The 17,500-nt window shown below is 37.5% G+C and overlaps 1 protein-coding gene across 4 annotated transcripts in view; it reads right to left on the bottom strand.

The window, feature by feature from the left end:
* The window catches only part of LOC115127598 (eyes absent homolog 1), a 160,716-nt gene that overhangs the window by 792 nt on the left and 142,424 nt on the right, over positions 1–17,500 (bottom strand). For all 4 annotated transcript variants that reach the window (XM_065006874.1, XM_065006876.1, XM_065006875.1 and 1 more), the window contains one exon: positions 1–2,613. This exon is cut by the window's left edge and continues 792 nt beyond it. In XM_065006874.1, the coding sequence (XP_064862946.1) occupies positions 2,533–2,613 (81 nt within the window). In that variant the 3' untranslated portion in view covers positions 1–2,532. The remainder of the gene's footprint in view (positions 2,614–17,500) is intronic.

Below are 17,500 nucleotides of genomic sequence, written 5' to 3'. Positions count from 1 at the left end.
CCTCTGTCTCTATATACCACGGAGAGAGTGGGAGAAAGAGAAAGAGAGAGAGAGGGGGAGAGAGAGAGAGAGAGAGAGAGAGAGAGAGAGAGAGAGAGAGAGAGAGAGAATGAAAGCGTGATACAGAAAAAGAGAGAGAATCAGAAAAAACGAGAGATTTCGATGGAGAGTTTGTTGTCGCCCTCAGTCGGGGGGTTTGGTGCGACTTGTAGTGTAGCTGAGCTCTGTGACCCGGTCAGTCCAGGCAACTCCAGGCTTCAGCGTTAGTCGTTAGTGTCAGACTCCCGGCCAAGAGGGACAGACAGACAGATAGACGGGGCCATAAAACACTTTGACGGCTTCAGAAAGCCGCAGCCAATTCACAGTAACCACAGCAAGCAGCTGCAACGCCGTGAATTATTCACTCTTCTCCACTCCTCTACATCAGAACAACAAAACAATAAAACAGTTCATTATTAAGACGAATTGTGGCCGCATGTCAACACGGTGTCAACCCGGTGTCAACACGGTGTCACTGCTCAGTTTCTCTTTTCTTTAAGCTTATTTTCTTCTCTCTAGTGGTAGGTTGGGGAGGACACGCCAGGAGAGAGGAAGAGGAGGACACGCCAGGAGAGAGGAAGAGGAGGACATGACAGGGGGGGGGAAGAGGAGGACACGCCAGGAGAGAGGAAGAGGAGGACATGACAGGCGAGGGGAAGAGGAGGACACGCCAGGAGAGAGGAAGAGGAGGACACGCCAGGAGAGAGGAAGAGGAAGACATGACAGGAGGGAGGAAGAGGAGGACACGCGGAAGGCAAGCAGGCGTCACAGGGGGCCTATTCTGGGCTGGAGGGGGTCACTAGGTGTGGGGACTGAAGTGGCGCTGGTGAAAGTTGAAAGGTTGCAGTGTGAAGTGGAGAAGTAGGGCCTGGTAGAGTGGTTAAGATATGTGGAGGGCTTGGGTCAGGTAGGTATAGAAGCATTTTGAGGCCGGAAGGGCCCAGGTGGTAGCTGTGTAAGATAGGTAGGTGGTAGGTTGTAGCTGTGTAGAGTAGGTAGGTGGAGGTGGTAGCTGTGTAGAGTAGGTAGGTGGTAGCTGTGTAGAGCAGGTAGGTGGTAGTTGTGTAGGGTAGGTAGGTGGTAGCTGTGTAGAGTAGGTAGGTGGTAGCTGAGTAAGGTAGGTTGGTGGTAGCTGTGTAGGGTAGGTAGGTGGTAGTTGTGTAGGGACCGGTAGGGGCCAGTAGTTGATTTAGGGGCAGATAGGGGCCAGTAGGTTGATGTAGGGGCCGGTAGGGGCCAGCGGGTATGTAGGGGCCAGTAGGTTGATGTAGAGACCGGTAGGGGCCAGTAGGTGTAGGGGCCGGAAGGGGCCAGTAGGTTGATGTAGAGACCGGTAGGGGCCAGCAGGTTGATGTATAGACCGGTAGGGGCCAGCAGGTTGATGTAGGGGCCGGTAGGGGCCAGCAGGTTGATGTAGGGGTCGGTAGGTTGAGGTAGGGGCCAGTAGGTTGATGTAGAGACCCGTAGGGGCCAGCAGGTTGATGTAGAGACCGGTAGGGGCCAGCAGGTTGATGTAGGGGCCGGTAGGGGCCAGCAGGTTGATGTAGGGGTCGGTAGGTTGAGGTAGGGGCCAGTAGGTTGATGTAGAGACCGGAAGGGGCCAGCAGATTGATGTAGAGACCGGTAGGGGCCAGCAGGTTTATGTAGAGACCGGTAGGGGCCAGCAGGTTGATGTATGGGTCGGTAGGTTGATGTAGGGGCCAGTAGGTTGATGTAGGGGCTGGTAGATTGATGTAGGCACTGGTAGGGGCCAGCAGGTTGATGTAGAGACCGGTCGGGCCAACAGGTTGATGTATAGACCGGTAGGGGCCAGTAGGTTGATGTAGGGGCCAGTAGATTGATGTAGGGACTGGTAGGGGCCAGCAGGTTGATGTAGAGACCGGTAGGGGCCAGCAGGTTGATGTATAGACCGGTAGGAGCCAGTAGGTTGATGTAGGGGCCAGTAGATTGATGTAGGGACTGGTAGGGGCCAGCCGGTTTATGTAGGGACTGGTAGGGGCCAGCAGGTTGATGTAGGGACCGGTAGGGACCAGTAGGTTGATTCAGGGACTGGTAGGGGCCAGCAGGTTGATGTAGAGACTGCTAGGGGCCAGCAGGTTGATGTAGGGACTGGTAGGGGCCAGCAGGTTGATGTAGAGACCGTTAGGGGCCAGTAGGTTGATGTAGGGGCCAGTAGGTTGATGTAGAGACCGGTAGGGGCCAGCAGGTTGATGTAGGGGCCAGTAGGTTGATGTAGAGACCGGTAGGGGCCAGCAGGTTGATGTAGGGACCGGTAGGGGCCAGTAGGTTGATGTAGAGACTGGTAGGGGCCAGTAGGTCGATGTAGGGGCCAGTAGGTTGATGTAGGGGCCAGTAGGTTGATGTAGAGACTGGTAGGGGCCAGCAGGTTGATGTAGGGGCCAGCAGGTTGATGTAGAGACCGGTAGGGGCCAGTAGGTGTAGGGGCCGGTAGGGGCCAGTTTCGGGGCTGGGAGGTGTAGTGCCAGGCGGTAGCTACAAGTACTCTAGGTCCAGAGCATGGTGGAGGGCCATGAGGTCAGAGTGGCTGGAGATTCTCCAGAACGGCATGTTGTGCTGCGGAGGGGAAACAGGACAGTTACAAGAGGTATCTAAAAAACTTTTTAGCTGTTCAGGAAATCGTAAAAAACGTCCATATTTTACTATTAAGGAACATTCAATCACAAGAAGCATATTTGAATACATTTTCTTGGTGCGAGAGACATGACATGTGACAGAAAAGCAGGGGAGGGGAAAGGAACAAGACTTTAACAATAGTTGACCAAGATCCACTCTCCTGGCAATAACACAGCCGTGATGGTACAATATATATAGATGGTACTACTGGTACTACAACTAGTGATGGTACTACTGGTACTATATCTAATGATGGTACTACTGGTACTATATCTAATGATGGTACTACTGGACTATATCTAATGATGGTACTACTGGTACTATATCTAATGATGGTACTACTGGTACTATATCTAATGATGGTACTACTGGTACTACAACTAGTGATGGTACTACTGGTACTATATCTAATGATGGTACTACTGGTACTATATCTAATGATGGTACTACTGGTACTACAACTAGTGATGGTACTACTGGTACTATATCTAATGATGGTACTACTGGTACTATATCTAATGATGGTACTACTGGACTATATCTAATGATGGTACTACTGGTACTATATCTAATGATGGTACTACTGGTACTATATCTAATGATGGTAGTACTGGTACTACAACTAGTGATGGTACTACTGGTACTATATCTAATGATGGTACTACTGGTACTATATCTAATGATGTTACTACTGGACTATATCTAATCATGGTACTACTGGTACTATATCTAATGATGGTACTACTGGTACTATATCTAATGATGGTACTACTGGTACTACAACTAGTGATGGTACTACTGGTACTATATCTAATGATGGTACTACTGGTACTATATCTAATGATGGTACTACTGGTACTATATCTAATGATGGTACTACTGGTACTATATCTAATGATGGTACTATAACTAATGATGGTACTATATCTAATGATGGTACTATATCTAATGATGGTACTATATCTAATGATGGTACTATAACTAATGATGGTACTATATCTAATGATGGTACTATAACTAATGATGGTACTATATCTAATGATGGTACTACTGGTACTATAACTAATGATGGTACTATATCTAATGATGGTATTATAACTAATGATGGTACTATAACTAATGATGGTACTATATCTAATGATGGTACTATATCTAATGATGGTACAATAACTAATGATGGTACTATATCTAATGATGGTACAATAACTAATGATGGTACTATAACTAATGATGGTACTATATCTAATGATGGTACTATATCTAATGATGGTACTATATCTAATGATGGTACTATATCTAATGATGGTACAATAACTAATGATGGTACTATATCTAATGATGGTACAATAACTAATGATGGTACAATAACTAATGATGGTACTATATCTAATGATGGTACTATATCTAATGATGGTACTATATCTAATGATGGTACTACTGGTACTATATCTATTGATGGTACTATATCTAATGATGGTACTATATCTAATGATGGTACTATATCTAATGATGGTACTATAACTAATGATGGTACTATATCTAATGATGGTACTACTGGTACTATAACTAATGATGGTACTATATCTAATGATGGTATTATAACTAATGATGGTACTATATTTAATGATGGTACTATATCTAATGATGGTACTATATCTAATGATGGTACTACTGGTACTATAACTAATGATGGTACTATAACTAATGATGGTACTACTGGTACTATATCTAATGATGGTACTATAACTAATGATGGTACTATATCTAATGATGGTACTACTGGTACTATAACTAATGATGGTACTATATCTAATGATGGTACTATAACTAATGATGGTACTATAACTAATGATGGTACTATAACTAATGATGGTACTACTGGTACTATAACTAATGATGGTACTACTGGTACTATATCTAATGATGGTACTATATCTAATGATGGTACTATAACTAATGATGGTACTATATCTAATGATGGTACTATAACTAATGATGGTACTATATCTAATGATGGTACTACTGGTACTATAACTAATGATGGTACTATATCTAATGATGGTACTATATCTAATGATGGTACTACTGGTACTATATCTAATGATGGTACTACTGGCACTATATCTAATGATGGTACTACTGGTACTATAACTAATGATGGTACTATATCTAATGATGGTAATATATCTAATGATGGTACTATATCTAATGATGGTACTACTGGTACTATAACTAATGATGGTACTATAACTAATGATGGTACTATATCTAATGATGGTACTATATCTAATGATGGTACTATATCTAATGATGGTACTACTGGCACTATATCTAATGATGGTACTATAACTAATGATGGTACTATAACTAATGATGGTACTATAACTAATGATGGTACTATAACTAATGATGGTACTATATCTAATGATGGTACGACTGGTACTATATCTAATGATGGTACTACTGGTACTATAACTAATGATGGTAGTACTGGTACTACAACTAGTGATGGTACTACTGGTACTATATCTAATGATGGTACTACTGGTACTATATCTAATGATGTTACTACTGGACTATATCTAATCATGGTACTACTGGTACTATATCTAATGATGGTACTACTGGTACTATATCTAATGATGGTACTACTGGTACTACAACTAGTGATGGTACTACTGGTACTATATCTAATGATGGTACTACTGGTACTATATCTAATGATGGTACTACTGGTACTATATCTAATGATGGTACTACTGGTACTATATCTAATGATGGTACTATAACTAATGATGGTACTATATCTAATGATGGTACTATATCTAATGATGGTACTATAACTAATGATGGTACTATATCTAATGATGGTACTATATCTAATGATGGTACTATAACTAATGATGGTACTATATCTAATGATGGTACTATAACTAATGATGGTACTATATCTAATGATGGTACTACTGGTACTATAACTAATGATGGTACTATATCTAATGATGGTATTATAACTAATGATGGTACTATAACTAATGATGGTACTATATCTAATGATGGTACTATATCTAATGATGGTACAATAACTAATGATGGTACTATATCTAATGATGGTACTAATGATGGTACTATAACTAATGATGGTACTATATCTAATGATGGTACTATATCTAATGATGGTACTATATCTAATGATGGTACTATATCTAATGATGGTACAATAACTAATGATGGTACTATATCTAATGATGGTACAATAACTAATGATGGTACAATAACTAATGATGGTACTATATCTAATGATGGTACTATATCTAATGATGGTACTATATCTAATGATGGTACTACTGGTACTATATCTATTGATGGTACTATATCTAATGATGGTACTATATCTAATGATGGTACTATATCTAATGATGGTACTATAACTAATGATGGTACTATATCTAATGATGGTACTACTGGTACTATAACTAATGATGGTACTATATCTAATGATGGTATTATAACTAATGATGGTACTATATTTAATGATGGTACTATATCTAATGATGGTACTATATCTAATGATGGTACTACTGGTACTATAACTAATGATGGTACTATAACTAATGATGGTACTACTGGTACTATATCTAATGATGGTACTATAACTAATGATGGTACTATATCTAATGATGGTACTATATCTAATGATGGTACTATAACTAATGATGGTACTATATCTAATGATGGTACTATAACTAATGATGGTACTATATCTAATGATGGTACTACTGGTACTATAACTAATGATGGTACTATATCTAATGATGGTATTATAACTAATGATGGTACTATAACTAATGATGGTACTTTATCTAATGATGGTACTATATCTAATGATGGTACAATAACTAATGATGGTACTATATCTAATGATGGTACAATAACTAATGATGGTACTATAACTAATGATGGTACTATATCTAATGATGGTACTATATCTAATGATGGTACTATATCTAATGATGGTACTATATCTAATGATGGTACAATAACTAATGATGGTACTATATCTAATGATGGTACAATAACTAATGATGGTACAATAACTAATGATGGTACTATATCTAATGATGGTACTATATCTAATGATGGTACTATATCTAATGATGGTACTACTGGTACTATATCTATTGATGGTACTATATCTAATGATGGTACTATATCTAATGATGGTACTATATCTAATGATGGTACTATAACTAATGATGGTACTATATCTAATGATGGTACTACTGGTACTATAACTAATGATGGTACTATATCTAATGATGGTATTATAACTAATGATGGTACTATATTTAATGATGGTACTATATCTAATGATGGTACTATATCTAATGATGGTACTACTGGTACTATAACTAATGATGGTACTATAACTAATGATGGTACTACTGGTACTATATCTAATGATGGTACTATAACTAATGATGGTACTATATCTAATGATGGTACTACTGGTACTATAACTAATGATGGTACTATATCTAATGATGGTACTATAACTAATGATGGTACTATAACTAATGATGGTACTATAACTAATGATGGTACTACTGGTACTATAACTAATGATGGTACTACTGGTACTATATCTAATGATGGTACTATATCTAATGATACTATATCTAATGATGGTACTATAACTAATGATGGTACTATATCTAATGATGGTACTATAACTAATGATGGTACTATATCTAATGATGGTACTATAACTAATGATGGTACTATATCTAATGATGGTACTATATCTAATGATGGTACTACTGGTACTATAACTAATGATGGTACTATATCTAATGATGGTACTATATCTAATGATGGTACTATATCTAATGATGGTACTACTGGTACTATATCTAATGATGGTACTACTGGCACTATATCTAATGATGGTACTACTGGTACTATAACTAATGATGGTACTATATCTAATGATGGTAATATATCTAATGATGGTACTATATCTAATGATGGTACTACTGGTACTATAACTAATGATGGTACTATAACTAATGATGGTACTATATCTAATGATGGTACTATATCTAATGATGGTACTATATCTAATGATGGTACTACTGGCACTATATCTAATGATGGTACTATAACTAATGATGGTACTATAACTAATGATGGTACTATAACTAATGATGGTACTATAACTAATGATGGTACTATATCTAATGATGGTATGACTGGTACTATATCTAATGATGGTACTACTGGTACTATAACTAATGATGGTACTATAACTAATGATGGTACTATATCTAATGATGGTACTATATCTAATGATGGTACTATAACTAATGATGGTACTATATCTAATGATGGTACTATATATAATGATGGTACTATAACTAATGATGGTACTATATCTAATGATGGTACTATAACTAATGATGGTACTATATCTAATGATGGTACTACTGGTACTATAACTAATGATGGTACTATATCTAATGATGGTATTATAACTAATGATGGTACTATAACTAATGATGGTACTATATCTAATGATGGTACTATATCTAATGATGGTACAATAACTAATGATGGTACTATATCTAATGATGGTACAATAACTAATGATGGTACTATAACTAATGATGGTACTATATCTAATGATGGTACTATATCTAATGATGGTACTATATCTAATGATGGTACTATATCTAATGATGGTACAATAACTAATGATGGTACTATATCTAATGATGGTACAATAACTAATGATGGTACAATAACTAATGATGGTACTATATCTAATGATGGTACTATATCTAATGATGGTACTATATCTAATGATGGTACTACTGGTACTATATCTATTGATGGTACTATATCTAATGATGGTACTATATCTAATGATGGTACTATATCTAATGATGGTACTATAACTAATGATGGTACTATATCTAATGATGGTACTACTGGTACTATAACTAATGATGGTACTATATCTAATGATGGTATTATAACTAATGATGGTACTATATTTAATGATGGTACTATATCTAATGATGGTACTATATCTAATGATGGTACTACTGGTACTATAACTAATGATGGTACTATAACTAATGATGGTACTACTGGTACTATATCTAATGATGGTACTATAACTAATGATGGTACTATATCTAATGATGGTACTACTGGTACTATAACTGATGGTACTATAACTAATGATGGTACTATATCTAATGATGGTACTATAACTAATGATGGTACTATAACTAATGATGGTACTACTGGTACTATAACTAATGATGGTACTACTGATGTACTATATCTAATGATGGTACTATATCTAATGATGGTACTATATCTAATGATGGTACTATATCTAATGATGGTACTATATCTAATGATGGTACTATAACTAATGATGGTACTATATCTAATGATGGTACTATAACTAATGATGGTACTATATCTAATGATGGTACTATATCTAATGATGGTACTATATCTAATGATGGTACTATATCTAATGATGGTACTATATCTAATGATGGTACTATATCTAATGATACTGGTACTATATCTAATGATGGTACTATATCTAATGATGGTACTATAATAACTAATGATGGTACTATATCTAATGATGGTACTATATCTAATGATGGTACTATATCTAATGATGGTACTACTGGTACTATAACTAATGATGGTACTATATCTAATGATGGTACTATATCTAATGATGGTACTATATCTAATGATGGTACTATATCTAATGATGGTACTATAACTAATGATGGTACTATATCTAATGATGGTACTATATCTAATGATGGTACTATATCTAATGATGGTACTACTGGCACTATAACTAATGATGGTACTATATCTAATGATGGTACTATAACTAATGATGATGGTACTATAACTAATGATGGTACTATAACTAATGATGGTACTATATCTAATGATGGTACTACTGGTACTATATCTAATGATGGTACTATAACTAATGATGGTAATATATCTAATGATGGTACTATAACTAATGATGGTACTATAGCTAATGATGGTACTATAGCTAATGATGGTACTATATCTAATGATGGTACTATATCTAATGATGGTACTATAACTAATGATGGTACTATAGCTAATGATGGTACTATAGCTAATGATGGTACTATATCTAATGATGGTACTACTGGTACTATATCTAATGATGGTACTATATCTAATGATGGTACTATATCTAATGATGGTACTACTGGTACTATATCTAATGATGGTACTACTGGTACTATATCTAATGATGGTACTATATCTAATGATGGTACTATATCTAATGATGGTACTACTGGTACTATATCTAATGATGGTACTACTGGTACTATAACTAATGATGGTACTATATCTAATGATGGTACTATAACTAATGATGGTACTATATCTAATGATGGTACTATAACTAATGATGGTACTATATCTAATGATGGTACTACTGGTACTATATCTAATGATGGTACTATATCTAATGATGGTACTACTGGTACTATATCTAATGATGGTACTATAACTAATGATGGTACTATATCTAATGATGGTACTATATCTAATGATGGTACTATAACTAATGATGGTACTATATCTAATGATGGTACTACTGGTACTATATCTAATGATGGTACTATAACTAATGATGGTACTACTGGTACTATATCTAATGATGGTACTATATCTAATGATGGTACTATATCTGATGATGGTACTATAGCTAATGATGGTACTATATCTAATGATGGTACTATATCTAATGATGGTACTATAGCTAATGATGGTACTATAGCTAATGATGGTACTATATCTAATGATGGTACTATATCTAATGATGGTACTATATCTAATGATGGTACTATATACTAATGATGGTACTGATATCTAATGATGGTACTATATCTAATGATGGTACTACTATCTAATGATGGTACTGTATCTAATGATGGTACTATATCTAATGATGGTACTATATCTATTGATGGTACTATATCTAATGATGGTACTATATCTAATGATGGTACTATATCTAATGATGGTACTATATCTAATGATGGTACTATATCTATTGATGATGGTACTATAACTAATGATGGTACTATATCTAATGATGGTACTATATCTAATGATGGTACTATATCTAATGATGGTACTATATCTAATGATGGTACTACTGGTATATATCTAATGATGGTACTACTGGTACTATATCTAATGATGGTACTACTACTATATAATGATGGTACTATATCTAATGATGGTACTATATCTAATGATGGTACTATATATAATGATGGTACTATATCTAATGATGGTACTATATATAATGATGGTACTATATCTAATGATGGTACTATATCTAATGATGGTACTATATCTAATGATGACTACTGGTACTATATCTAATGATGGTACTATATCTAATGATGGTACTATATCTGATGATGGTACTATAGCTAATGATGGTACTATATCTAATGATGGTACTATATCTAATGATGGTACTATAGCTAATGATGGTACTATATCTAATGATGGTACTATATCTAATGATGGTACTATATCTAATGATGGTACTACTGGTACTATATCTAATGATGGTACTACTGGTACTATAACTAATGATGGTACTATATCTAATGATGGTACTATAACTAATGATGGTACTATAACTAATGATGGTACTACTGGTACTATATCTAATGATGGTACTATATCTAATGATGGTACTATATCTAATGATGGTAATATATCTAATGATGGTACTACTGGTACTATATCTAATGATGGTACTATATCTAATGATGGTACTATATCTAATGATGGTACTACTGGTACTATAACTAATGATGGTACTATATCTAATGATGGTACTATATCTAATGATGGTACTATATCTAATGATGGTACTACTGGTACTATATCTAATGATGGTACTATATCTAATGATGGTACTGTATCTAATGATGGTACTGTATCTAATGATGGTACTATAACTAATGATGGTACTATATCTAATGATGGTACTATATCTAATGATGGTACTATAACTAATGATGGTACTATATCTAATGATGGTACTATATCTAATGATGGTACTATATCTAATGATGGTACTATATCTAATGATAGTACTACTGGTACTATATCTAATGATGGTACTACTGGTACTATATCTAATGATGGTACTATATCTAATGATGGTACTATATCTATTGATGGTACTATATCTAATGATGGTACTATATCTAATGATGGTACTATATCTAATGATGGTACTATATCTAATGATGGTACTACTGGTACTATATCTAATGATGGTACTATAACTAATGATGGTACTATATCTGATGATGGTACTATAGCTAATGATGGTACTATATCTAATGATGGTACTATATCTAATGATGGTACTATAGCTAATGATGGTACTATATCTAATGATGGTACTATATCTAATGATGGTACTACTGGTACTATATCTAATGATGGTACTACTGGTACTATAACTAATGATGGTACTATATCTAATGATGGTACTATAACTAATGATGGTACTATAACTAATGATGGTACTACTGGTACTATATCTAATGATGGTACTATATCTAATGATGGTACTATATCTAATGATGGTAATATATCTAATGATGGTACTACTGGTACTATATCTAATGATGGTACTATATCTAATAATGGTACTATATCTAATGATGGTACTACTGGTACTATAACTAATGATGGTACTATATCTAATGATGGTACTATATCTAATGATGGTACTACTGGTACTATATCTAATGATGGTACTATATCTAATGATGGTACTATATCTATTGATGGTACTATATCTAATGATGGTACTATATATAATGATGGTACTATATCTAATGATGGTACTATATCTAATGATGGTACTATATCTAATGATGGTACTACTGGTACTATATCTAATGATGGTACTATAGCTAATGATGGTACTATATCTAATGATGGTACTATAGCTAATGATGGTACTATATCTAATGATGGTACTATATCTAATGATGGTACTATAGCTAATGATGGTACTATATCTAATGATGGTACTATAGCTAATGATGGTACTATATCTAATGATGGTACTATATCTAATGATTGTACTATATCTAATGATTGTACTATATCTAATGATGGTACTATATCTAATGATGGTACTATATCTAATGATGGTACTATAACTAATGATGGTACTATAACTAATGATGGTACTATAGCTAATGATGGTACTATATCTAATGATTGTACTATATCTAATGATGGTACTATATCTAATGATGGTACTATATCTAATGATGGTACTATATCTAATGATGGTACTATAACTAATGATGGTACTATATGTAATGATGGTACTATATCTAATGATGGTACTACTGGTACTATATCTAATGATGGTACTATAACTAATGATGGTACTATATCTAATGATGGTACTACTGGTACTATATCTAATGATGGTACTATATCTAATGATGGTACTATATCTAATGATGGTACTATAACTAATGATGGTACTATAACTAATGATGGTACTACTGGTACTATATCTAATGATGGTACTATAACTAATGATGGTACTATATCTAATGATGGTACTATATCTATTGATGGTACTACTGGTACTATATCTAATGATGGTACTATATCTATTGATGGTACTATAACTAATGATGGTACTATATCTAATGATGGTACTATATCTAATGATGGTACTATATCTGTTGATGGTACTACTGGTACTATATCTAATGATGGTACTATATCTAATGATGGTACTACTGGTACTATATCTAATGATGGTACTATATCTAATGATGGTACTATATCTAATGATGGTACTATATATATTGATGGTACTATATCTAATGATGGTACTACTGGTACTATATCTAATGATGGTACTATATCTAATGATGGTACTACTGGTACTATATCTAATGATGGTACTATATCTAATGATGGTACTATATCTAATGATGGTACTATAACTAATGATGGTACTATATCTAATGATGGTACTATAACTAATGATGGTACTATATCTAATGATGGTACTATATCTGTTGATGGTACTATAACTAATGATGGTACTACTGGTACTATATCTAATGATGGTACTATATCTAATGATGGTACTATATCTAATGATGGTACTACTGGTACTATATCTAATGATGGTACTATATCTAATGATGGTACTATATCTAATGATGGTACTATAACTAATGATGGTACTATATCTAATGATGGTACTATAACTAATGATGGTACTATATCTAATGATGGTACTATATCTGTTGATGGTACTCTGCTTCACACTAACAAAACAAAATTAAATGGCAGTTAATGTTCTTAGAACTAAATAAAATATAAATAAAAAGACCTAATGCTGAATTTGACTGCTATAGAGAGACAGCCCAGCTAATCAGACATTGTTCCCATGCAAGTAGCAGAGAGGGAGAAACATGAGTCGGAGAGAATGAAAGGGTCTTGTCAGGTAGAGTCCTGGACCACCCTCCCTCCCTCCCTACCTCCCTCCCTCCCTCCCCCCTGTGGTCCATTACCTCTGTCTTATCAAAGCTTTCTCTCAAAGTTCTCTCTCTCCCAGGCGTATGTTCCACTTAGAAGCCCCCTCCCTCTCTCCCTCCCTCCCCCTCTCAGAGTTCCCTCCCTCCCCCTCTCAGAGTTCTCTCCTCCCTCCCTCCCTCCCCCCTCTCAGAGTTCCCCCTCCCCCTCTCAGAGTTCTCTCCTTCCCTCCCTCCCTCCCCATCTCAGAGTTCCCTCCCTCCCCCTCTCAGAGTTCCCTCCCTCCCCTCTCTCCCTCCCTCCTCCCCCTCCCACCCTCAGAGTTCTCTCCCTTCCTCCCTCCCTCCCTCCCCCCATCTCAGAGTTCCCTCCCTCCCTCCCCCTCTCAGAGTTCCCTCCCTCCCCCCTCTCAGAGTTCCATCCCTCCCCCCTCTCAGAGTTCTCTCCCTCCCTCCCTCCCCCTCTCAGAGCTCCCTCCCTCCCCCTCTCAGAGTTCCCTCCCTCTCTCCCTCCCTCCCTCCCTCCATCCCTCCCTCAGAGTTCTCTCCCTCCCTCCCTTCCCCTCTCAGAGCTCCCTCCCTCCCCCTCTCAGAGTTCCCTCCCCCCTCCCTCCCTCAGAGTTCTCTCCCTCCCTCCCTCCCCCTCTCAGAGTTCCCTCCCTCCCCTCTCAGAGTTCTCTCCCTCCCTCCCTCCCCCTCTCAGAGCTCCCTCCCTCCCCCTCTCAGAGTTCTCTCCCTCCCTCCCTCCCTCCCCCTCTCAGAGTTCTCTCCTCCCTCCCTCCCTCCCCTCTCAGAGTTCCCTCCCTCCCCCTCTCAGAGTTCCCCTCCCTCCCTCCCTCCCTCCCCATCTCAGAGTTCCCTCCCTCCCCCTCTCTCCCTCCCTCCCTCCCTCCCTCCCTCCCTCCCTCCCTCAGAGTTCTCTCCCTTCCTCCCTCCCTCCCTCCCCTCTCAGAGTTCCCTCCCTCCCTCCCCCTCTCAGAGTTCCCTCCCTCCCCTCTCAGAGTTCTCTCCCTCCCTCCCTCCCCTCTCAGAGCTCTCTCCCTCCCCTCTCAGAGTTCCCTCCCTCCCTCCGTCCCTCCCTCCCTCCCCCCCCTCTCAGAGTTCTCTCCCTCCCTCCCTCCCCCCTCTCAGAGTTCCCTCCCTCCCCTCTCAGAGTTCCCTCCCTCCCCTCTCAGAGTTCTCTCCCTCCCTCCCTCCCCCTCTCAGAGTTCCCTCCCTCCCCCTCTCAGAGTTCCCTCCCTCCCTCTCTCAGAGTTCTCTCTCTCCCAGGCGTATGTTCCACTTAGAAGGCTTCCAGTGACCCTTAAAAAGCTCTTTGCTTTTTGTTTTGTAAATTGTCTTTGCTTTTAAGTTTAAAGGCTGGAGATGGTATCTTCCTCTCTGTCTCTCTCAATTTTCAATTCAATTGAAGGGCTTTCTTGGCATGGGAAACATACAGTATGTTAACATTGCCAAATCAAATGAGGTAGACAGATAATAAATAAACAAAAGTCAAACGAACAATAAAAATGTACAGTAAACATTACACCCACAAAAGTTCCAAAAGAATAAAGACATTTCAAATGTCATATGATATGCAAATAGTTAAAGTACAAACGTGGAAGTAAATATACATAAATATGGGTTGCATTTACATTTAACATTTACATTACATTTAAGTCATTTAGCAGACGCTCTTATCCAGAAAATGGTGTGTGTTCTTCACTGGTTGCCCTTTTCTCGTGGCAACAGATCACAAGTCTTGCTGCTGTGATGGCACACTGTGGAATTTCACCCAGTAGATATGGGACTTAATCAAAATTGGGATTTGTTTTCATTTTTTTTGTGGATCAGTGTAATCTGAGGGAAATATGTCTCTCTAATATGGTCATACATTGGGCAGGAGGTTAGGAAGTGCAGCTCAGTTTCCACCTCGTTTTGATGGCAGTGTGCACATAGCCTGTCTTCTCCTGAGAGCCATGTCTGCCTATGGCCTTTCTCAATAGCAAGGCTATGCTCACTGAGTCTGTACATAGTTAAAGCTTTCCTTAAGTTTGGGTCAGATACAGTGGTCAGTGTGTACTCTCTGCCAAATAGCGTTCTAGTTTGCTCAGTTATTTTGTTAATTCTTTCCAACGTATAAAGTAATTATCTTTTTGCGACAAGTAATTATGTTTTTGTTTTCTCATGATTTGGTCGGGTCTAATTGTGCTGCTGTCCTGGGGCTCTGTAGGGTGTGTTTGTGAACAGAGCCCCAGGACAAGCTTGCTTAGGGGACTCTTCTCCAGGTTAATCCTTCTGTAGGTGATGGCTTTGTTATGGAAGGTTTGTGAATCACTTCCATTCAGGTGGTTGTAGAATTGAACGTCTCTTTCTCTGATTATGATAATTAGTGGGTATTGACCTAAATCTGCTCTGCATGCATTATTGGGTGTTTTACGTTGTACACAGAGGAATTCTGCATGCAGAGTCTCAATATGGAGTTTGTCCCATTTTGTGAATTCTTGGTTGGTGAGCGGATCCCAGACCTCACAACCATAAAGGGCAATGGGCTCTATGACTGATTCAAGTATTTTTAGCCAGATCCTAATTGGTATGTTGAATTTTATGTTCCTTTGATGGCATAGAAGGCCCTTCTTTATTTAACCTGCAGTAGTTTATGTGTCGGGGGGCTAGGATCAGTCTGTTATATCTGCAGTATTTCTCCTGTCTTGTCCAGTGTCCTGTGTGAATTTAAGTTTGCTCTCTCTAATTCGCTCTCTCTCTTTCTTTCTCTCTCTCTTTCTCTCGGAGGATCTAAGCACTAGGACCATGCCTCAGGACTACCTGGCCTGAGGACTGCTGTCCCCAGTCCACCTGGCCATGCTTCTGCTCCAGTTTCAACACCCCTCATAGCCTGGTTCCTCTCTAGGTTTCTAATCTCCACCCGGTACAGCCAGAAGAGGACTGGCCACCCCTCATAGCCTGGTTCCTCTCTAGGTTTCTCCCTAGGTTTTGGCCTTTCTAGGGAGATTTTCCTAGCCACCGTACTTCTACACCGGCATTGCTTGCTGTTTGGGGATTTAGGCTGGGTTTCTGTACAGCACTTTGAGATATCAGCTGATGTATGAAGGGCTATATAAAAAAAAGATTGATTGATTGATTCTTGCCTTGTCTCTCAGATCGTTAACATATTTGTTGATGTTACCTGTAGTGCTGAT

This window comes from Oncorhynchus nerka, linkage group LG22 (assembly GCF_034236695.1).
Source record: "Oncorhynchus nerka isolate Pitt River linkage group LG22, Oner_Uvic_2.0, whole genome shotgun sequence".
NCBI classification, from domain to species: domain Eukaryota; kingdom Metazoa; phylum Chordata; class Actinopteri; order Salmoniformes; family Salmonidae; genus Oncorhynchus; species Oncorhynchus nerka.
Note: the sequence above shows the minus strand (reverse complement) of the source record. Positions and strands in the feature narration are given on the sequence as shown.